Source organism: Felis catus, chromosome C2, assembly GCF_018350175.1.
Source record: "Felis catus isolate Fca126 chromosome C2, F.catus_Fca126_mat1.0, whole genome shotgun sequence".
Taxonomy (NCBI): domain Eukaryota; kingdom Metazoa; phylum Chordata; class Mammalia; order Carnivora; family Felidae; genus Felis; species Felis catus.
This window is the reverse complement of record NC_058376.1, coordinates 122,620,761-122,644,586: the sequence shown is the minus strand read 5'-3', so window position 1 is coordinate 122,644,586 and position 23,826 is coordinate 122,620,761. Positions and strand designations below refer to the sequence as shown.

Genomic DNA, 23,826 nt, shown 5'->3' with positions numbered 1-23,826 from the left:
CCGATGAAGTCCCACTTCTGCAGGCCTTACTTTTATCTCTGTAGAACGCGTACAATACTCACCCATTTGTCCTCCCAGGGACTCTGTGGAGTACTTTGAAAATAATAAGTATTATTTCATTAATGGAAAGTGATCAGTGCTGTTGCCATTAATGATGGTTATTAAGTATCTATTATCAATACAAATTCTAAATCCGATGAGGAATGAAGGAGGAATAAAATAAACAAAGAAATAAAGAAATAAATAAAGATCTAAATGGATGAGTTCCAAGGCAGTAAGGATAGTGATTAAGTACCAGTCTCACTCCTCTCACTTCTAAGTGAGTGTTGGGGGGGGGGGGATGGGGAGGGCCCCCTGACCCTGTTTGGAGGGAGCCTGGTTGTGGAGAGCACTTGCCCTTCACTTACCTCCTCTGGTGCACAAGGCGCCTCCTCCCCAAGTCAACCCATCCCCTCCCCCACCTTGCTTTTGTTTTCTCTCTCTCTCTCTCTCTCTCTCTCTCTCCCTCCCTTCCCACCTGCCTCCCACCTTCACACTAGCTAGCTTGCCTGAATTCCCACTCCTTCCTCCTAAGGCTGAGATGTTTGCAAGAGTGGTCCCGATAGCTCTAATGCCCTTTGCAGGCCATCGGCTCCCATGGCCACCACACAAGGACAAACACCTGTGTCAATCCTTCAGCAAACCAGTGGGAGCAGCCCCCTCTGTCTGGTCTGAGAGCTAGGGGCAGAGAGGAGGGACACCCAGGCAGCTAGATGCTTAGGGATTAATGAAATGCTTCCAGAGGCCTCATCTGCCTCTCCCAAGGCCTTCCAGCCTATTTTCACTTGACCTGCAGGAATCCTTCCCAGACACGCTATTCAAGCTCTCATCCAATATGTGCTTATTTTTTTCTTTCTTGGGTGATCCTACCACATAACGGTTTAGAGCTTCTCAAACCTTAATGCACACTGAACACCTAGAGATCTCATTAGACTGCAAATGCCAATTCGGAAGGTCAGAGTGACGTCTGCAACTAGTTTCTGACCGGCTCCCGGGTGATGGCTGTGCTGCTAGGACACGCTGCTGCTGACTGATGGCTCACAGTGATCAGTGAGGTTCTAGACATAAACTCGCTGTGTGACCTTGGGCAAGTTACTTAACCTCTCTGAGCCTCTGCAAGGTGAAGAAAAGAATAGTGTTACTTCCAAGAGTTGCCCCAGCAAATACATAAGAATACATAAGATGGTGTGTGGAAAGTTCTCAGCCCAGGGAGCAGCGCAAAGCAGAGGAGAAAGTGCTGTACACACAGAGGTGGTAATGATCGCAAGATGCTAAGATGGGAGGCTTCTCCTAAGTGGGCCTTTCCCTAAGGAGGCATTTCAAAGAATTCAAAGAGCACAGGGGCACCCGCGTGGCTCTGCTGGTTAAGCGGCCAATTTTGGCTCAGGTCACAATCTCACACTTTGTGGGTTCAAGCCCTGTGACAGGCTCTGTGCTGGCAGCTCCGAGCCTGGAGCCTGCTTCGGATTCTGTGTGTGTGTGTGTGTGTGTGTGTGTGTGTGTGTGTGTGTCTGCCCTCCTGTTCACGCTCTGCCTCTCTCTCAAAAATAAATAAACATTAAAAAATTTTTTAAAAAAAGAATTCAAAGAGCACATCTTTCAGGCTTAGGAATTGCCTGGGGCCCAAGGCAACCGCACATGACTAATTGGAAAGACTTGTCGCGAATGAAACACCTTGGACAGGTTGAGCAGCAGCAGGTGCAGAGGCCTATGTTTGCATAACAGGTGGACAGAGGCCAGCTGCCGAGCTCCCCATGCCGCAGCACGCGGTTCCATGCAGAGGTCTGCGTCATTTCAGGAAAGGAGCCTTATTAAGCAGCAGTTAGTTCCTGGGGAACTCTAGCTTTGGGGAGATGCATTAGGTAGCCAGTTTTGCTCTGCGTGGCCAGACCAGCCCTTCTCAGTATCTAAGGAGGTGTGACTTTTGCTTATTTGTTCATCTACAAGTGGGCATGGGATATGATAATGAGAAACACCCTTCAAAATACGGAGGGGACTCAGGGCCACCTGGGTGGCTCAGTTGGTTAAATGTCTGACTCTTGATCTCAGCTCAGGTCGTGATCTCATGGTTCATGGGACTGAGTCCCGCCTAGGGCTCTGCACTGACAGTGCGGAGCCTCCTTGGGATTCTCTCTCTCTCTCCCTCTCTCCCTTCCCCTCTCCCACTCATTCTCATTGTCTCTCTCAAAAATAAATCAACTTAAAAAAAATACTGAGGAGATTGAGAGGTCAGCATGCTCTGTGCCTGATTTGGGGGGCGGGCGGCCTCGGAGAAGCTGGAGAGGGCACGAAACAGAGGCATGTGTAAGTACGGCACGTAGAACCAAAAGATGACGGTGAAGACATCTTGTGTTTGGAGAAGCAAGGAGCGTGGACTCAGATGCGTGCATCTGTTTTCTATTGTCACCGCACAAGTTACTGCACACTTAGTAGATTCAAACAACACAAATTTATTATCTTACAGTTTGGAGATCAGAAGTCTGAAATGGGTCTCACGGGACTAAAACCAAGGTGTAGGAGGGCAGTGTTCCTTCGGAAGGGTCTGGGGAGAATCGGTTTCCTTGTCCTTTCCCACTACAGAGGCCTCCCACTGTCCTGGGCTCCATCCTTAAAGTCAGTACTCACACCCCCCCGGCCTCTGCCTCTACCACCTCCAGACTTCTCTGACCCGCCTGCCTCCCTCCCTCACTTGTGAACACACTTGTGATTACACTGAGCCCATCTGGATACTCCAGGAAAACTCCCCATCTCAAAATCCTTTACTTCATCACTTCTGGGAAGTCCCTCCGCCACGTGAGGTCACACATGTCACGCAGGTTGCTGGGGTTGGGATGTAGACATCCTTGGGGTGATTATTCTGCCCACATGGTGAGAGCGACTTCAGGGTGGCTGTCTCCCAGGATTTCGTGGGAAATGCAACTCATCAAGGAAGGTTCCTACTAAAGAAAACAAAATGTTTATCCAAGAGTTTGGGAGAGAGGAGAAAAGAATTGTCTGAGACTCAGCTCTATTAGCAGGTCGGTAGGGAGAGCTTCCGCTCACACAGGAACTGAGGACCCATGGTGTGCATGGCATCATGGTAGGTCTCCTTCATCCAGGCCCCGGGAAGAGCCACAGGAGAGGCAGGGCAGCTATGAGGGCCTGGAGAACATGCGGTCCTCGGCCTTCCCTCCTTCTACACAACGCACCTGCCTTACCAGATAAATCCAAACACTGCCTTAGAACCTCAGTGTGTGCAAAGAAAACCCCCTGTGTGCGTCTCCTTTACTCTCTCCCTACGCCACGCTCACAATTCTTCTGATACCAGATGTGCAGGATTTTTCCCACATCAAGCAATGCTTTGAGACACCAGCTGGGTGTCCCACGGTCCAGTTCAACGCTGGCACTGAACTGGAGGTCACGCAGACCCTGCGGCTTAAAAGCTTGGTCCCACGGGATCACCCCTACTTCAGATGCCAGTAAGCAAGTAGGAGGTGCCCAGATTACCCACAACTTCTGTCCAACTTGGCTACAAATCGGAGGTTCCAAAGACACCCCCCTCCTTGGATTCAGTCATTTGCTAGCACAGCTCCCAGAACTCGGGCAAACACTAACTTACATTTATCAGCTTATTAAATAATAAAGCGTATGAGAAAGGGTACAGATGAGCAACCGGATAAAGAACAGCGAGGTCTGGATGGATCCCGAGTGTAGGGGCTTCTTCTGTTCCTGTGGAGTTGGGCTGCACCACCCTCCTGTATTTGGATGTGTTCACCAACCTAGAAACTCCCTGAAGCCCATCCTGTTGGGACTTTTATGGCGATTTCATCATATAGGCATGGCGGGTTACTATTTCCAGCCCCTCTTCCTTGTCCAGAGGATGGCAGGGGGGCACAGGGGAGGCTGAAAGTTCCAAGCTTCCAATCATGACTTGGCCTTTCTGATGACTGACCCCCATCCAGGAGCCCACCCAGAGTTGACTCACTGGGACAAAAGATGCTTCTATTGCCCAGGAAATTCCAAAGGATTTAGGGGCTTACTGTCAGATGCTCCTATCATGCAGAGAATTGCAAAGGTCTTAAGAGTACTGTGTCAGGAACTGTTGCTGAGACTAAATGTTACAACAAAAGAGTCTCCCAATACCCCAATTTACGATGGTTTTTAAGTCAGGAATCGAAGGTAAAGATAGATAGAGATAGAGATTTCTTAGTACTCACACTCAGGCATTCGAATAACTGCTTTGGAAGTGGTCTCAAGTCTGAGCATCTCCCCACTTCTGCCAGATCACTAGAGGAGGAGCCTTAGAGGCCCAGCCTGGCAGAAACAAGTCTCCAAGTTTCCTGCATGGGACCTCTGCTTCTTCCACGTGGAGCAGATGTCTGGTGCACAACAGACTCTGTGCATACTGACTGAATGAATAAATGAATAAGTGAATGAATGAATGAATGAATGAATGAATGAATGAATATGGTCTACAGAACCTTTAATGGGAGGCTTTTATTATTGTATTACTTAACCAGGGATTCCCCTTTTAAAAGTAGCACTTCCTGGGGCATTTGTGTGGCTCAGTCAGTTGAGCATCCGACTCTTGATTACGGCTCAGGTCATTATCCCAGAGTCATGGGATCAAGCCCCACATCTCTCGCTCAATGAAATGAAATGAAATGAAATGAAATAGCACTTCCTGAACACTTATAACAGCTTACTCTTATTATCATACGGGATTCAAAGAGTGTTCTTTCCTCACACCAGAGAATGGTGGTAACTCTAGGTTGCCCCTTTGCAGTTTCTGACGTGGTGAGTGATAGGATGGAATACTGCACACATCCTTTGAGCACTTTCTATGCCCCTACCCCCGCACGGTGAGAACATGGGGGGACCAAGAGAAGGCTGTTATGGACTGAATTGCATCCCTCCAAAAAAGATGTTAAAGCCCTAATGTCCAATAATAGAATGTGACGTTATTTGCAAATAGGTCTGTTGCAAATTAAATTACTTAAGATGAGGTCATACGGGGGTGGGGGGGGGCCCTTACTGCAATATGACTGGTGTCCTTATAAGAAGATGGCCGTGTGAAGACACAAACACACAGGGAGAATACCATGTGAAGACAGGAGGGAAGACTGCACCCATAAGCCAAGAATGCCTGTGGCCACCAGAAGCCAGGAAATAGGCCCAGAACAGATCTTCCCTCAGAACCCACAGAAGGGCCAACCCGCCAACACCTTGCTCTCAGACCTCTGGCCTGCAGAACTGTGAGACTGACAAGTTCCTGCTGTCTGAAGCCAAGGGGGTTGTGCTTTATTGCAGCAGCCCGAGCAAACTAATACGAAGGCCAACACAGAATCGTGGATGTAGACCTTCCCAGTCTTCTTCAAAGATGTGGCAAAACCTGGTACCTGAACGCTGTGGCTCTGACAGAAGCCAGGATGAATGAAACATACTTGCCTCAGTTAACGTAGAGGGCTGTATATATTTTCTGACATCTGCCATCAGGCTGAAGCTTGGAACCAACACATGTGTGGCACCTAACCAGCTCTCAGAAGTCCACACTGAGTCTGGGCGTGGAGCTGGTCAGACTACCCCACCGTCTCTCCAAAGCAAGGCAAGGTCGGTGCTGGGAAGATTTTTGTGTTTCTTTGGGTTGCTTTATTTTAGGGGGGAGGGAGGAGGGTGGATCTTGCTGGATTTTAAACTGTTCCCAAAGCTTTATTATGAAACCAAAAGCCAGGGGTGAAAATTCCACTTGGCAAATATCCTTGACAGACTGGCCTTAAGATCTTGGATGTCCTAATGAATTTCGGCCTGCGACTATTCCCGAAAGGTTCTACAAGTTCTCCCAGACTTCACGGACTGACTTATAGTTCCAAGAATGTACCTGGTTTCTTCGCCAGGAATTCCAAGCAGAGATAACCTATTCACGTGCCTTCCCTGGAGGCCCCCGTGAACTGCAAAGAGGCCTTTCTACAGAAACTGCTCTGCGAGGGGAACAGGTGATCCACACGTGGCTGGGACAGATCTCTTCCGGAGCAGTGACGTCATACGATGACCTGGGCCCGCTAACATTAGCCTTCAATCACACCCAGGCACTCCAAATGCTACCAGAGCAAGATCAGCATGAGAAGCCCATGTGTGTGTGTGTGTATGTGTGTGTGTGTGTGTGTGGTGGGGGGGGTGGTCAACGCTGGAAGTTCAGCCTCTCCTTGTGGGATGCACACTCGTCTCGGTTACCAGAGATCTAACAGACAGTCGAGGTAGGCACGTGGCCGAAGGCGAGGAGGGACAGAGGCCCCGCGGCTGGTGGCTGGAGCCAGTACCGGAGGAGGGCCCAGGGAGATCCGAGACGTGCTTGCTGGCTGACACGTGCTGTGTCTTTGGAGATGGAAGCGCTTAACCAATTCCATTCAGGATCGGCTCAGTTTTCCAAAGGGGCAGAATTTATTATTTGAATTATTCAGGGGAGGTTTATTCGCCAGCACCGAGATATGAGATCTGTCAACTAAATTATAATTATGTTTCTCTAAAGATATCCACTGGGAGAGTCCTTTTTTTTTTTTTATTTAAACTTGCAAGGAGGAGTCAGACTGTGTATTTACGAACAGCCGGGCTCAATATTCTGAGTGGCGGAATGAAAAATTAATTTTCTGCAAATACATTAGTGAATAGTTAACTGCATCTCAGTAACCTATTTGTTTAATATACCGGGGTCCTCTTCAAAGAGCTTATGATTTATTCTCATCTTCGCCAGGAGATAACTTTCAAAAGCACAGGCCTGAGGACGAGAAACAGGAGTTCTGGGCTCCAGCCCCACCGCCAACAAGCTGGGGCTCCTTAAGCCAGCCCCCACCGCTCTCTGGGCCCTGTAGGCACCAGGGGACCCTGTCCTTCGGCAGCTGCCCACAAATGTCACCCTCCCTGAGTGTGAAAAGGGTGATGTGTGACTGCTCACTGCTGCTTATCTAATAAGGAATAAGAAGAGAAATTAAGCACAGAAAGGAACACTTTTGTACCAAAGTGTCCCCCCACCTTGTCTTCCTTCTGCCAACTCTTGCCTCTCCTGCCAAGGTCCTAGGAAATTGAGAGAGCCCTTCTGGGAGAAGCCCCCTCGCCGTCCGTCCATTCCCCTTTCCCTCTGCCTACAGGCAGAAGGCCCAGGGCTCCCAGGATGGGGCCTGTTCCCACGAATCTTCACCACCCCACCGTTCTTTCTTCACATGGTCCTCCTAATGGTGCCTTCTGGGCCTCTAGGTCCGTAAGTGCACCTCTCACCTTCTCTTCGGAAAGGTCATTTGGCACTGGGTACCCAGGATTTGATCCCCATCATGGCTGAAAGGCTGTGTGCCCAGGAACAGAGGAGGAAGCCAAATGAGAGCAGACGGGGGCTTTGCAGAGCATGACTGCTGTTCTCCGTGCATCCATGCTTTTACGTGTGCAATCTGCTTTATCGAGAACCCACCACATACCTGGAGTCCAGACAAGGCCCTGCCCCATGGATCTCAGAGCCAAAGGCTGGCCAGACCAGCAGGATAGCCACTAGCCATGCGTGACTGTTGAGCAGTTGAAATCCGGCCAGTTTGAAGCAAGGTGTGCTGACAATGTAACGTACACAGTGCCCTGCAAAGACTTAGTAAGAAAACCAGAATGTAAAATATGTTATATTTTAAGATTGATTACACGTTGCATGATGAATGGATAGATTGAATTAGAGTATATTATTGTTTTAAGGTTATTATTTTGAGAGAGAGAGAGAGAGAGAGAGAGAGAGAGGGAGAATGAGTGGGCAAGGGGCAGAGAGGGAGAGAGATTCTCAAGCAGACTCCGCCCTGAGCCCAGACATGGGGCTACACCCCAGGATTGTGACATCATGTCCTGAGCCAAAATCAGGAGTCAGACGCTTAACCGGCTGAGCCACCCAGGTGCCCCTGGATTAGAGTGTTATTATTAAAGCTAGTATCACCTGTTCCTTTGTAGTTTTTTAACGTGGCCACTTAAAAAATGTGAAATTACATATGTGCCATGAATGTTGTGAGGGACTTGGGTAAACCCCAGGAGGTAGTTACTATTGTTATTTCCATCGCCTAGATGAAGGAACTGAGGCACAAAGAGGGAATGTGACTGGCCTGGGATCACACAGCCAGGAAGGGGTCAAATTAGAGCGTGAACCCTGGAGGCCTGGCTCCGGAGCCCCAGCGTTGATCTGTCCTAGGCCCCTCTCCAGGCTCAGGCTGAGCGGTGAAGCTGAGTCTGTGGAAGGTGGGCACCCCGCGGGTCTGGAGCCGTGCGGAGACCAGTCTGCAGACACAGGAAGAGTCATCTGGGGGCAGGGAGTTTGGGGTAGACCCAAAGGGGTGCTGGCGGCAGCGGGGCTGAAGGAAGGGCAGAGACTGACGCGTCCATGACACCAGCCCTGCCAAGTCCTCAGCACCACGTCACAAGCTCTCCCGTCCCCTCGGTGCTCCTACCACAGGGCCACTGTCCGTGCCCTTCCCTCCTCCTGGAACCTTCTTACCCCCACCGGCCCTTTCACCTGCCTCCTTTTCCTTCACCCTCACTTCTTCACTGCCACAACTAGCTCCGATCTCCCGACTTGGAGCTCATATGGCACCTTGTACCTCCCCTGCGTAGTATTTCTTTCAGTTAGAACATTACATTTATTTATGCGAGTATTTTCTGTCTACTCCCTTAGGGAAGGAACTGCGTCTGTTTTTGCTCACTTTATACACTCAACACCTAGAACAATTCCTGATCTGTATAGTTGCTACCAATAAATATCCACAGAATAAACAAACCTTCCTGCAACACAGGTGTTCTACCCATTTTACAGATGAAGAAACTGACCACCAAGTTTAAGAAAGTTTGAGAAAATTGCCCCAGGTCCCAGCCCAGGTAAGAGGGTGCAGCTGAAATTTCCTCTGACCTGACTCTTCAAAGCCACTGCCTCTTGGTGGGAACGCACAGAGATGCAGGTACCCCCAGGATGGGCCTTGAAGCCAGAGGCCGTGAGGAGGCCTTCGCGACATGCCTGGGCCCTTCCCTCGTCAGGGTCTTCTCCGGACTCCCCTGTGTCTGATGACCTTCACCCTCCTTCCTTTGCCTCGTCTTCTATCCAGAACTTTCCATGTTTGCTGGACCTTCTCAACCCTGTCTCTTGGACTGCCATCCTGGTGAGCTTGTCAGAATTCTAAATATTTGACACAGACACAGCTTTACCCCCAGAACCGTGCTCCAGCTCTCTGAGCTGGGCCCCCACGTCCCCCTTTTCTAAAGGATCCATTTCCAGTGTCTCTGGCTTTGGCTGGTTTTACTGTAATCATTCATTCGTTCAGTCAGTCGGTCCGTCTACAAGCGCTCACTGTTAAGTGGCCATCACGCCTCTTACGCTGTACCGACCGCGACAGGCTCACAGTCTGGGAGCAGCACCCAACTCGGCCCCAAGCCAAAGCATCTCGCTTTCCACACCCTTCCTGTGTCAGGGCGAGCGACCGGCTTGGTCTTTGTGCAGCTGACTGTGATCAGGGAAAGCACACCTGGGGAGAAATCGTCCCTTTCCTAATTGTCAAATTTAAGACATGTGCTTCCTGGCCTGCCTCCGCAGCTCCAGTGCGCGCCCCGGGGCCCTGACAGGTGTCAGCTGTTCAGTAAATTCATGAGGAAAATATCCCCTGAGGAATTCGATGGCACGTCCTGGAAGCAACAACTGAGGCGGGAGAAAGCTTGGCAAGCTTAAGAGAGGCCTTTTGCTTTGGGGGCAAGGGAATCCTACTGCTCAAAAGGAAGAGCTACAGCCAACGTGTGTGAGCAGAGGCAGGGAAGTCAGTCGGGGACCGGAGGGGCGGGACGGTGGGGGAGGGGAGAGACTAGGGCAAAGGCTGGAAAGTGGGAAGGGACTGGTAGAAATCTTCCTGTTTTGTTCATTGTCACATCCCCAGTGCCCGGAAGTTGCCTGGGACACAGTGGGTACTCTGTTAATATGTGTTCGGTGAACTTAATGAATTTCACAGCATGCGTCTTCTGAGATTTTTTTGTTTGTTTCAGGTGATATTCATAGGTGCCTAACAGGCAAACAGGATAAACGCGGTGAACAAATTTGCTAAACTGACTAGTCTATCGACCACATTAGAGTATTAAATTCTCTGAGGCAAAGGGTCTCAAACTTGACTTGTCTGAACATCCGGAGGGCCTGTTACACAGACTGCTGGGCCCCACCTGCAGGGTTTCTGTTCATTGGATCCGGGGTAGAGCCGGAGAATCTGCATTTCTAGCAAGTTCCTTGGTGACTTCGCTCAGGCTGCCAGAACAAAATACCACAGATTGGGTGGTTTTAACAATAGACGTTTATTCGTCACAGTTCTGGAGGCTGGGAAGTCCAAGTTCAAGGTGCCAGCAGATTCAGTTCTTGGTGGAAACCCACTTCATGGCTTGCAGAAGGTCACCTTCTTCCTGTGTCCTCACAAGCAGAGAAAAAGAGGGGCTCCGGTCTTCCTCTTCTTATAAGGACACAAGCACCACCAGGGGAGACCCACCTTTATGACATCACCTAAACCTAATTACTTCACAAAGACCTCGCCTCCAGATAGCATCACGCTGGGCATTAGGGCTTCACCATATCAATTTGGAGAGGATACAAACATCCAGTCCATAACACTAGCTGGTGCCAATGCTGCTGGTCCAGGGACCACACTTTGAGAACCACTGGTCCGTGGAGTCTTGCTAGAAGAAACCTGATTAACTGTGTAACATGAAGCTTTTCTAATTTTGACCCTGACCCCATTGTTCATGATATATCTTGCAGGACCGTATTTTACAAAATACCCACTTGGGAAAGAAGCCTGAAAGGGTCACACTTTCCCGAGTGATGGCCAAAGAGGGGCCACATCTCCGCTGGTTGGCCCCATTCTTCTTGCTTACTCGTGCGGGAGACCCAGCACCCAGAATGTACAATGCCCACTTCATGTGCAGGTTTGCTGCCCCCACACATCTGGCTCCCCCGTGAAGCTGCCAACCCTACCTCCATGGGGCTTTGTAGAGTTTGCAGATCAGACCCAGGCTGGGGAGAGAAGCTTTGGTTTGGACGAGAGACTAACTGAAGTACCATTTTAACACGTAAAAATGAGGCCATCCATCAGTAAGATCTGGAAGTTAAGGGATCTTCCCAGGGTTGTCCTCCAGGGATGGGCAAGGGAGATCTGACTGGCATTGCTGAAAGGCTGTGGTGGGGAAGAACGAACCGCTGATCCAAGAAGCTGATTATGTTGCGGAATTCTCTACCTCAATATGGGGGGTTCGTTGTTTCACTGCTTCGAAGAATGAAGAGGTGGACACAAAATGAGCAGCAGGCGAAAGCTTATTAGAGTGTAAGATCAGAAAGGAAGAATGGTGTGAAAGCTGTCTGCAGAGAGGGGGCATTCGAAAGGGAATGCCCGTGACTATAGGCAAGGGTCCTTGTTTTATAAGGTTCTAGTCATCTTTCCCTTCCCTTCCCCATCATTCCTTCTCAGGTTCCACCCTTACTGGCTGGATGGCTCTAGGTGCAGGGCTGTCCCTTCCTGATTGGCTCGATTCCATTGCATGAGCGGTGGTCTGTAGCCACATCATTCCTTGTGGGTCATACGCTTTGTGGTCTACTACTTATTTTTAGTTAGGTCTTTTGTCAAATTCCTGAGGGGAACCTCAGGGGGGTAGATGGTGTCTGATACGTTCTTAGGAGGAACTTTACACCCCAGAGGGGTTGCTGTGGTCAGAGACGCCCAGCATTGTTCCAAACTACGTGTTTTTCCACACCCAGGGACCTCAGGTCCTAGCCCTCTCTGCCTATTTTCTCCTATCTTTTCCTATCGTAATTACATATGCAAAAACCATAGCATGGTGCCAGGCATATCATCAGCGCATAATAAAGGTGTATTTTCTCTCCCCCTGGACGAGTTTAAATCGTGGGTGCGAGCAAGTCTTGATTTAAGTGCTCCAGGCACAAACTGCAAGGACAGATTTTCAGGATTGTTTTGGGGATTGGCCCAAATGTTGCTCAACCAAATTGCAAATGGAGGTGGTCTCTTTGACACAAGCTACCTTTCATGTTTCCCGGTCCCCTGGGCTCCACCGCCCTGAGTCAGCAATTGCTTTTTGACAGAAGGCCCAGCGGGTGCTTTCTGAGCTGTCATAATCACCTTCCCCGAAAACACACTGTACTTCTCCCTGCCAGTCTGGAGGTGCAGGTGACCTCCTGGGAAGATCTTAAAGAGATTTGCAAATAAGAGTGGCATCTTTGCTTTGGCATGAGGTTGGTCTTGGCAGTGACCAAAACCTCATCTTTCTAAATGTTCCCAAACAGCGGCCTGAGGCCAAAGGGCCTTGCAAGTCCACAGTGAGAACTCGATTTGCATGGTTTCAACACTCCCGGTTCAGTCACTCTCCGTTTCAGGAAGGGAAGTTTGGTTTTGACTTGCCCTTCAAACATGTCCTGTGGGGCGGGGGCTAGGGGGCTCTGTGTGCCCACTGTCCTCTAATTTGTCACAGGAGGGGGCTGTGGAAGTAAAGAATGGCTTTCTAGAATGCGAGGCGCTACAATAGAGTAGTACATGCATTGGCAGGATGCAAGAGGTCCTCAGGAGCCCAGCCGCCCTGTGGTCCCCTGGGGGGGGGGCCCTCCCCACACACATCTGTCAGTGTCTGTTGGAATATGTCCTTTGATCAGCCATAGAATCCATACACCTCTTTGTTGCTTTATCAAATTCTCGTTGTTCTCTAATCTCATCTATCAGCCTGTTCTCTAATGCCATTGTCAGTTTTCTTGATTTATTTTTATTTCAATAACTATGTCTTTTGTTTCTGGAATTTTTCTTTGATTCTTTTTCAGACCTGTTTTCCTCTATTTCCTTTCTAATTGCTCCATTTTCTGTGGTTCCCTGAATGTGGGTTTGATCATTTGTTTTGTCTGCCTTTTCTCTCACACACAAAGGATTGCTTCCTCTTTGTTTTGTAAATTTTAACCCTGAGCTCAAGGCCAGCAGGAATTGTCCTGCCTAAGCCCTGGGTGGTGAGCATATGTAGAATAGATTCCGACTATGTCTTTGTGGAGGGCCTAGAGACTTTGTGGATGCGTTGTTAAGTTTGCGTCTGAGTTCCAGGTTTCTGCATCAGGCAGGCTGTGTACATTTGGAGCCGATGCACACGCACAGAGTAGGCTTGCGGGTCTAACGTTGCAGAGGTGACCTGTTCCAGAGCCGTTGTCCAACTTCCTCCCTGCCTCCCTCGGTCCATCCATGGCTGCCATTGTCCCAGGACACAGGCTTCAGATGGCCCCTCTGCAGCTGCAGGCTTTATGCAGACGTGTCAGGTCGAGTTTTCCCAGGTGAAGGACCTGAGTCTACATTCCTCTCTCCCACCAGCTTTGAAACCACGGCTGAGAGGGTGGGCTGCATGGGGCACCTGGGTGTCTCAGTCAGTTGAGCGCCTGACTTTGGCTCAGGTCATTATCTCAGGGTTCATGGCTCAAGCCCCGCGTTGGGCTCTGTGCTGACAGCTCCGAGCCTGGAGCCTGCTTTCGATTCTATGTCTCCCTCTCTCTGGCCCTCCCCCGTTCACGCTCTGTCTCACGCTCTCTCTCAAAAATAAATAAACATTAAAAAAATAATAAAAGAAAAAAAAGAAGAAAGGGTGGGCCATAGCCCCTCCGCAGTCATTTGCTTCCAACAACAGTCAGGTGCAGCTTTGGGGGTTTTGTTTGCTTTTTATACCTAAGGACTTCTAACTCTCTTATTCTGTTTTGTCATTATCACTGTTCTGTTTTATGCAGCATCTCAATGTATTTGGAAAAGGAAAGGGGTCTGCATATCTGCTCAGGTTGCAAACACGTGCTTGGCATTGTATATGCTTTATTTTAGCTCCCTTCACACAATAACCCTCTGACTGGGTACTCTTTATTATCCTCACTTTACAGGTGAAGGAGTCAGGATTTAAATTTTTCAATTATTTTCCCAAAGCCCACAACATGCTTCCCCAGAAGGTGTTAAAGCGGGTGTGACCCCTGGCCCATTCTCCCCAGGCTTGGCCTGCACGACTCCCTCCTGCGTCCTCTTGGCTGTCTCTCTCTGGCTCCCCCAGCGCAGCGCCGCCTGCTGGCCACCGGCAGTCTGCAGGCTCTGCCCACCCACACTCACACCAGACCTTTCCGGCCATCCCCCTGCTGCAGATGGGCCTCTCCCCTGGCCCAGGTGCTTTCCCTCTTGCAGTAGCCTGTCAGAGACGCACTCCCTCAACCTCCCCCCCCTCCAGTGCATGTTGTAAATTCTGAGCGGGAGTGAAGGTGGACAGAGGAGAGTGGATGAGAGGGGCGTCATCAGAACTTGGCAGCACGCGGGCAGGAGGGAGGGAAAGAGTGAGGCAGTCTAAAGCAATGCCCAGGGTTCTGGCTTGGACGATACATAGGATGAGGAGCGCTTGCTGAGGCAGGGACACAGGAGGGGGCGAAGGGGGGACTGGCGCATGAGGGGCGTTGGGCTCAATTTTGGACACCCCGTGCGTCCGAAGTGCCTGTAGCACGTCAGGTGGGCCACTCGGGGACAATCTGACACACAAGCCCATCACTCAGGAGGTAAGTGTCTGCACCAGACCCTGATTCGGAGGTGAGTATGCGAAGCTGAGCCACTGGGTGTGTGTGAAACAGAGACACGAGAGGCTGAGTGTGGAAGCCCGAGTGGGGTGCCTGTTACACCTAACTCCCGACATCCGCTCCTCGACATCAGAAACCATATCCTTTCTCTCCCTTTATGTTGTAAAGGTGCCTGTGTCAAACTGGCACTCCTCCTGTATCGGGTTGCAGCGAGGATTCACTAGCGTAAGGAGTATGAAAAGCTTCTTTAAAAGGGAGAAGCATGTTCCAGGATTGACTGTTGTTATGACTACCATCGTCCTCCCCCCTGCCCCAACCCCCCCACACCTCCTGCTGCCTGAAGAATAAAAGCACCTCAGATCCTTGGGCCTCACTTCCCAATCTGTCCCTGTGGCCTCCTCTCCCACCCTGGCCCTTCCCAGACCAGCCTGACCCCTCCATACTGGGTGCCTGTGCTTCTTCCCCCGCCACCCGCCTCCCAATGCGGATATCCTTTAAAGGGCCACAGTGCCAGCTCCGGATTGGTTTTTCCAGGAAATCAGGAATGTTTGAGTGCAGCAATTCAACGTGAGATACTTTTGCCTCCCACCTATTATGTGCCAGGGGCTGCACGCTTTAGAGGATATTTGGACCGACCAGTCAGCAGCCTGATTTTCTCCTCCTCTCTAGTGGGAGGCTTCCATGGCCCGACTCACCCTGGAGTACCCTCCCACTCCCAACACAACCTCCTTTGGCATCGTCTTTGCTACCTACCGTTCCTCAACACGTGTCCCCGGGTCTCTGGTCTCTGGTCTCTGCTTCACTCGCCAGCTAAACAGCATCCCAGCCGTCCATCCTGGGAACACACCTGCAAGTTTTCACAGAGAAAGGGTCTCTGGCCCCACCAAGGTCCTGGGCACCGCCTCAGGGGATGACACGGGACATGCTTGGTGCCAACTGCATTCACCAGTGATTCATCAACAGTCAGGAATTAAAGTTCTTCTCTCCCCCCAGGAAAGGTCACTTTGCCTAATCTTCTCTCACGGTTGAGCCATTGCACTGACACATTTATTTTTGCTGCCTCCTGGCTTGATCATTTTTTTATTACAGTTTGTCCCTCCGACTCTTAACAGAGGGCTAATGCAGGTCTCCTCCTGATCACAGATCCACGTTAGTGAAACCCTAACTAGGCATCTCCTTGGGCAGCCTTCGCAGATTACTTGGTGCCAGAAGTCTGCAAGCATTCGCCTAGTCTGAGCTCGAAGATGCCCAATCAGGAGCTAAGTAGGAAGCTCCCCAGCATTCCTGCCTGCGAGTCTTAGCTCAGGGAGCTCCCCACTCCCAGAAGGCCCTCCCTTTTGACCTTGGAGAATATAAATCTTGCCATCTTTTGTGAACCATCTTAAAATGAGATAAAATGTATCCCCTTTCAAATTGCCAGGATTGTATATTTTATTAACACTCAATGTGGTAAGGGTACAATGCACGAACACTCTTAAGAGTCTGTGGGCAGGAGAACAAAAAGGCACAAACTTCTGCCGGAAAAAAAAAATGACAGTGTGTGTCATGAGCCTTCAAACTACCTCCAACCTTTGACTCGGTAATTGCACTTCCATGAATCTTTCCCAAGGATATAATCAGAAATGCAGGCAAATAATTCATCATAAATAAATATAGTATTAGGTTACAGCATGTTTTATAACTGCTGGTACATAATTAATACGTGATACTAAGGACATATTTAAATATGGTTTAGCATATGCATACTATACAGCCATCTAAACTGAAGTTGGTAAAGGTATTTTAATGCTGACATTAAGTGAAGCCAGCAAACTCAAATCATATACACAGTATGATCCAAATTGACCTTCTCCCACTGTTGTTTCACAGGACACTTACAGGAATGCTATAAATAGAAAAATTCATTTTCCAACAAGGTTGGAAAGTTATTATAGGCATATACTTCATACTTTGAGGCTGCTGGGAGCCTTGGATATGCAAATGAAATGGGAAATCCAAAAAAAAAAACAAGACCCAGTATACATGGTCGCTGTTTTTCTTCAGGGCATCACAGGGGCTGCTGTTCATGAATCATGCTTCGGAAAACTTGGGGGGGTAATACCTAGGAAAAGATTCCTATGTTGAAAGGGGTCACCGCTGCTGTTAGTTATGGAATTATTTTATTTTTCCTTGGAATTTTTTTTTGTCCTACAAAAATGCTGTAAGTATCGTGAAAGGACGCGAGCCAGAGGATCCTTCTCCTCCCAGCATCAGCAGTGTGGAGTGATGTAGAGTCAGTCAGCACACGGGTCCTACACAGCAGTCATGCCTGAGAGGATGGCTGCCAAGAGGGTGGTATGGTGGCCAGGACAGGGGGGCCCCCCGGGCTGCCTGGTTGACTCTCATGCTCTGCCCACATTTCAAAGGGCACGGGATACGGTCAGGGTCACAGCACTGCCACCTGCTCCCACCCCACCCTGGGACTGGCTAGAGATTTCTCCATGCCTCAGAGAACATGAGGCTCTGAAATATGCCTCCTGCCTACTCTTGATTGCAGACTTCAAGTCCAAGGTGCACAGGATGAGCCTGCTTGGATTAGATGCCTCCTCCTTAGCTCCCCACTCTTCCACGACCCCTAGGCTCTGTTTCCAGGTCTTCCTTTGTACCACTCCCACACCACTGGGTCAGCCCTACCCCAGTCACAGGCCCAGCCTAAGAGTCTGCCCCAACCCAGGATGTGGCCTCAGACATGGAGCAGGACGGATGTAAACTTGGTTAGAACCTCATTAGTAGGTACTGAGCTGTACTTGCAGTGGGGTGTAATAGGATTTTGGAAATACTTGCTCGGACACCTCCTGATTACTTTCCAAGGGCCCCTAAAATATTCATCAGCCTTTATCAGGCTAATGGGCTTCAAAAGGAGCAATTTTCTGAGACATGAGACAGGACAATATAAAAAGAACATTAAGGAAAAAATTCCTATTCCAAAATGAAAGGGAAAAGATCATTTAGCATCCCTGTTGGTGTTATCTATTCATGAGAAACAGCACATTTAATCCAGAATGGGCTGTAGGGAGGGCTTTGATGCCCTCACCTTGAGGTCACCTTCATGCAGAACTCATCTGTCTCCGCTGCCACAGATGGCGGGGGCAATGGAGACAAGAAGATACAGATGAGAGGCATTTCAGAGGTGGACTCCACAGGGTGCAGGGTGATTTGAGGGAGAAGAGGGGTGGAGGAGAGGTTTGAATGTGACCCCAAGACACTGGCTTAGGGGATCAGAGAGAAGGGGCACCATTCTCCAGCCTGGCCATCTTACCTCCCTTCCCAAGGCCCACCAGTCTTGGTTTCTATTTTGGATCATGCTGTGAGAGTTCAGCATCTTAAAGTCAGGAATTATGGCTCCATCTAGCCCTCAGCGTCTCTACCCGTCCATTAAAGTTTTGGTTACCACCATAAGATCAGAAATCTCAGGCACAAAAGTTGGGAGAGGCGTTAAGTGTAAGAGTGCCCTGCACTTATCCAGGCCAGGAGGACCATCTGTGGCCCTTCTGTGCCTCCCCAGGAACACTCCAAGGTAGGATTCAGGTGAGTCCCCTTGGAAAGACTATGTTTCTCAGAATGTATTTTGCTCGATTTGAAAGGCCCTGAGGTTACAAGAAGAGCTCCTTGGGCAAGGCTTAAAGTAGAGACAAAAGAATTGGGCGTTTCTACTCTTCTGCATTCCAACTTTCTTCCTCACCCGATGTTCTTCACCTCCTCTCTTGCTCCTTTTGAGCCCCTAATTCTCTGCCATTTTCTTCTTTTTCTTTCCCTTCTTCCTCCCCTTCTCTATCTCCACCTTCACTTCTACTTTCAATCTTAGTATCTTTCTTTTTAGAGCTTCATCTGTCCCCAAGCTTAGGAAAATAATTTCAATTTAACTTTTTTCTCTATTAAAGAACTAAGAAAAATTTTATACAAAGCAAATTTAAGCTGTCAGCCCCACCTGTCCCCCAAGAATTTGCCAGCCTTGACAACTGTTAATTATGTGACCAAGATGCTCTGCCCATGCTCAAATACTTGCCTGATGATTGGAATCTCTGGTGTTCCTCTACTCCATGGTTTGCCCCATGGTGTTGGACATGAGCCTCTCTAACCTCAGTTATAGCAACCATTATATTCATGTGGTTCTTTGCAATAAAAACTGTTCACGCAAAATGTCTTCTCTTCCTTTCATAATTAAAATAAAGGCCTGTTTGATGTTTCATTGCATATTCAATTTTAAGTGTTGCTTTTCTTTCCTTTCATTAGATATGTGACAAAGAATGGCATTACTATGTCATCAACGTGGAGTTTCCTGTGGTTACTTTGTACATGGACGGAGCAACGTACGAACCCTATCTGGTGACCAACGACTGGCCCATTCATCCATCTCACATAGCAATGCAACTTACGGTCGGCGCTTGTTGGCAAGGTAACTATACGTCAAGCCCTTCTCCCTGGCCCATCTGTAAACGGTCCATGAAAGGTACTGATAGAAAAAAGGGGAAAACAAGTGATGTGAGAATTAGCTTCGAAAATTTACTACCCCTTACTAATATGACAGGACTTATAAAAATAAGGATTAATCCAGACACTAAACTCGTGTCATAATAAAGCACTTGGCTGGAGAGCAGATTCTGATTTTAGGTTAACACGAGCAGTTTCATGGTTGCCTCTGAATAGGCTAATGCCTTTTATTGTTCTGGAACCTTACATAGTTTCAAATTGGGACTGTATAGAGAAAAGGCTGAATGTAGAATCCCATATCAAAATTGCCTTTTGGCTCTGTTGAGTGCTAATCAGGAACCAAGGATCTCCTTTTATCCCCACACAAGTTGTCCAAGCCTCCAACCCTCTGCTCTGGGAGCTCACACATATGTAGGGCTATGAGGGGTGGATTGTCTATAGGCGTGAGACAATGGACGGCCACCCTCAAGTTCAGCTCATTGCCTAGCCCCTGCCCTGCTCATTAAGGACAGAGGTTCCTTATTGCCTTCCCACTCAAAGGTCTCTGCTGCCCCCTCAGTGCTGCTGCTGCCTCTCCTGCATTCCCCAAATTGGAAGACTAATCTCCTCTTTGGGAGCAGGAAAACCTGCTCTTTGACCATACATTTAACCCTCTGTCCTTCACTCAGATCTGTTGGAATCTTTGGTTTTGCTCCCTTAAAAGCTAGGGTGCTATAAAGTACCAATGAAAGAACAGAGGGGAAGAAAAACATTCCCCAAATAAGCAGATTAATACTTTGAGATGACCCAACCTCAGGTTGATGGATTCCTCAAAAGCTAAGATTTGTGACTTTGACCATTTGCCATGGGGGCTCAGGGTAGATAGAGATGGGCTGTGGTAGAAGAATATGTCTTCAGAGAACCAGTTAACCAAGGAGCGATCTAGAGGAGATATAGGCCCCTTTGGGTTGAGACAGAGTTCTAGGCCACACCATAAGAGATACGACAGAAAGGTGCACACATAGCTCAGCCCTGGGAACACTAGGGATACACAACCTAGTAAGGAAATAAAGCACAAATGAGGCAAGGGAAGAGAAGATGGATGGATGAATAGATAGATAGATAGATAGATAGATAGATAGATAGATAGATAATTATGACATGAACCAAAATCAGACGCTCAACCAACTGAGCCATCTAGGCACCCTGGGAAGAGAATATAAATAAATAAATAAATAAATAAATAAATAAATAAATAAATACACACACACACACACACACACACACACACACACACACGCATACATATATATTTAATTTTTTAAACATTTATTCATTTTTGAGAGACAGAGCATGAGTGGGGGAAGGGAAGAGAGGGAGGGAGACACAGAATCTGCAGCAGGCTCCAGGCTCCTCCAAGGTGCAGCACAGAGCCTGATGCGGGGCTCGAACCCACAGACTGGGAGATCATGACCTGAGCTGAAGTCAGACACTTAACCAACTGAGCCACCCAGGAGCCCCGAGAATATATTTTTAAGTTGAGGTCACCAATTTAACATCTGATATATGTCATATGATGCTAAAAAGTTCATTGAACATTTCAATAGAACTTGGTAAGAGCTTCATCATTGTTGCAGAATTTCCCAGGAATTCAGAAAAGGGAAACTGGGTCAACTGGCAAGAGTCCATGAAACTCATGAGTACAACAAGCCCCTGATTCAGAGATTACACAGGAATGACTAGTCACTGAACACAGCTATGCCCGAGTGATGGCCCTCATATGGTTCAGCGTCCCAGTTGGACACCACAGCCAGCCTGTGGATATTTTGGGACATAGCCTGGATGCTACCCACAAGTTAAGGGGGCCCCAGTAATGTCCTCACTATGAACCTCACCATGACTCTTCCTCTAGAGGACCTCAGAGAACACATCAGGCTCCCTGTCACACCAGCCTGCAAGGGAAACCTGCCCCCACCTCTGAAGGGCAAGTGTAACCACTGCTGTCCAGCTGCATGCCCATTGGGTGGGGAAAGAGTCCCACCCAAATAAAATGCGATCTTATAAAGAACTAGGATGACCTCTTTGAATCAGTTACAATAGGCTAAGTTGTGCTGCAGTGACAGTCAAGTCCCAATTCTCAGGTGCTTAAAATAATCCTCACTTTACACTTGCTGCAGATCAGTGGGGGGCTTTTCTCTGATTTCTCCTCAGTCTGAGACCCAAGCAGAGAGAGCAGCTGCATTGCTTCGTACTGAGAAACAGGAAAAAGAAAGCATGACGAATGGTGCATGAGCCCTTACAGCTTTCACCTATGAGTGACACCAATCATTTCTAATCACATTTTATTGGCCAAAGCGATTCCTATGTCCACACCTAACCCCAACAAGGCAGGGAAGTAAAATCTATAATGTGTCTGGAAGAAAAACTGAAAATATTTTATGAACAACACTGATGAACACCATGGTCTGTCCACTTACTACTCTACAGCTATTTGACTGTCCTTCCCACATAAAACATAGAACTACCCTTCCCTAATGAGGCAACCCAAAAGTTTGACCTGTTACTGGCTCCAAGCTCAACATCCAGATTCTCTGAGTCCTGGTGATCTGTCCCTTCATCAGGCTGAGTTGCATAGGAGGCTCTATCTCAGGACCAGATGTAGCTCTGCTTGATCTGGAGACTTCTACACTAATAGGGAGAAGTATGTGCTGCCACCACAACCATCACCCCTACACACACTCACACTCATACACACACACACACACACACACACACACACACACACACACACACAATGCAACAGTGGAATCAGTCAGAATAACCAAAAAAAAAAAAAAAAAAAAAACAAACCATTTCCACTAAATAAGAGGAAGAATTAGAGAAACACAGAAGTCTGGTTGCTAGCAATTCTGAACTCCCTCTGGGCAGATGCTTTAAGGGCCCTACCCTAGAATGGAGAGTGTTCTTTGTGGTCCCTGACTCCACTTTCTGGGAGATGTTTCCTTCTCAGTATCCACCTAGGCCACGTCCAAAGACAGCATTGTCATTGCATAAGTAACCGCACTAATACTTTACCTGATTTCAGCTGATTTAAAAACTATTTCTCAAAAATGCTTTTCAAACATTAAACCAAAGTATATGTTTATTTTAAAGGGATGTGGGAGAAAGTGCCAACTAGGGTGTTCACCACCGAGTATTTCTGCCCTCTTCCCAGACAGGGATGCTAGGACTATCTTTGTTGGAGTAAGGTGTGGTCACGTGACTTGCCTTGGCCAATTAAATGTGAGTGGAAGTGCCTGATGTCATTTCCTGGATGAAACTTTAAGAGCCAGTACTGCAAGGAGGTCCTTTACAAACCTGGTGTTTACAGTCCCGTGATAAAAGCGCTATTAGATAAAGCAACTTATAGATAAAGAAACTGAGGCTCTGAGAGGTGAAGTAGCTGACCCTAGGTTACCCAGCCAAACCTGCCTGACCCCAGGTCTTCAAAGCCTGGTTTCTTCTTACTGTGGCTTGCTCCCCCATTGCTAGTTGATCCTTTGTTGATGTGGTTATGTATCTGGGAAAATGCTGGAGCCGATGTGTATTGATACAAACTCTGTCAACCTTTTACCTTCGGACACATCTGACAACTCTGCAATCAAAAAGCCACAGCAACCCTGCTTTGCAATTGCTAATCCCTTGCTGTATACTCCCTTAAGTGACCCTGCACAAAACCAAGGGAAAGGGTTTAGCCTTGGGAGTCAGAAAAGTTTGAGTGTGAGTCAAATCCCAACCCTGCCACTTACTAGCTGTGCGGACCCAGCAGAAACTTCAACTTCCCTGAGCAACTCTTCTCTATTCTATAAAACTAGGCTAACACCTCCCTTGTCATTCTAAGGGTTAGATGATAGGAACATGGAGCGTGCTTGGCATGTTTCAGTTGAATAAATGTATACATTTGAAAACATCTGGTCTCCTCCTCCATCCCTTCTTGTTCCTTGCACCTAAGCCCAATATGGCAGACGGTCTACAAGACCTTTTGGTATGCTCTGACTTCTGTGATTCCAGCCTCCCCGTGACTCCTTGCATGCACCGACTCTATTCCCCTCCCCCAGGATGAACCCTCACACACAGACCCTGCTCCCCCAGGTCCATCTACAGGTCAGAAGGGTCAATGAGGCTGGACACTAGCCAGTCAGAAGACAAGTATTAGAACATGGCCCTTGTGGCACAGGCAGGAACCCGATCGTGTGGTCTTTCAGGCCACGGACATTTGGGTATCTTCCCTGAGAGGAAAGACAATCCATTGGTAAATTTTTAGCATAGGAGAAAATCTTTAAAAGTCTTTAAACTTGGGCTTTATAGGATCGGTAAGAGTTCACTAGCAAGACAGGGAAGGCAAAAGCATATGCCATAGCAGGGAAGCTTCACATAGACATGCTGAGGATGCCCTGTCACTGGAAGGTACATGGACCAGAAAGAGTACAGAAGAGGCTGGAAAGAGGAGTTGAGACACCATACTGCCTTGATAAGGAGCCTGGATTCTCCTGAATACGTACATTCTCCTTGGAGCCATGCTTTGTCTTAGAAGAACACGTCAAAAGACCTTTCAACAGGACATGGTGCTGTGAAATTGACAGCCTATGATGCAGCCCTTATTTTGACATGTTTCTATACTTTCTGAAGTCCACTTACATACATATTATAAGCCTGCTGGATGAGCCTCTAATTGCCTCTGGGCCTGCTATTGTGGGGAGACTTTTTAGGTG

The 23,826-nt window shown here is 48.4% G+C and overlaps 1 protein-coding gene and 1 long non-coding RNA gene across 4 annotated transcripts in view; one reads left to right on the top strand and one right to left on the bottom strand.

Moving 5' to 3' along the window:
- Positions 1–23,826, top strand: part of CLSTN2 (calsyntenin 2) — a 616,602-nt gene that overhangs the window by 544,902 nt on the left and 47,874 nt on the right. For all 3 annotated transcript variants that reach the window (XM_003992052.6, XM_019810639.3, XM_019810642.3), the window contains one exon: positions 18,899–19,061. In XM_003992052.6, coding sequence (XP_003992101.1) covers positions 18,899–19,061 — 163 coding nt within the window. The remainder of the gene's footprint in view (positions 1–18,898; positions 19,062–23,826) is intronic.
- Positions 2,470–7,829, bottom strand: LOC109491481. The gene is made up of 3 exons (XR_002144857.3): positions 7,482–7,829; positions 4,236–4,427; positions 2,470–2,978 (listed from the first exon to the last, which is right to left on the bottom strand). It is a non-coding gene; the product is annotated as an uncharacterized LOC109491481 (long non-coding RNA).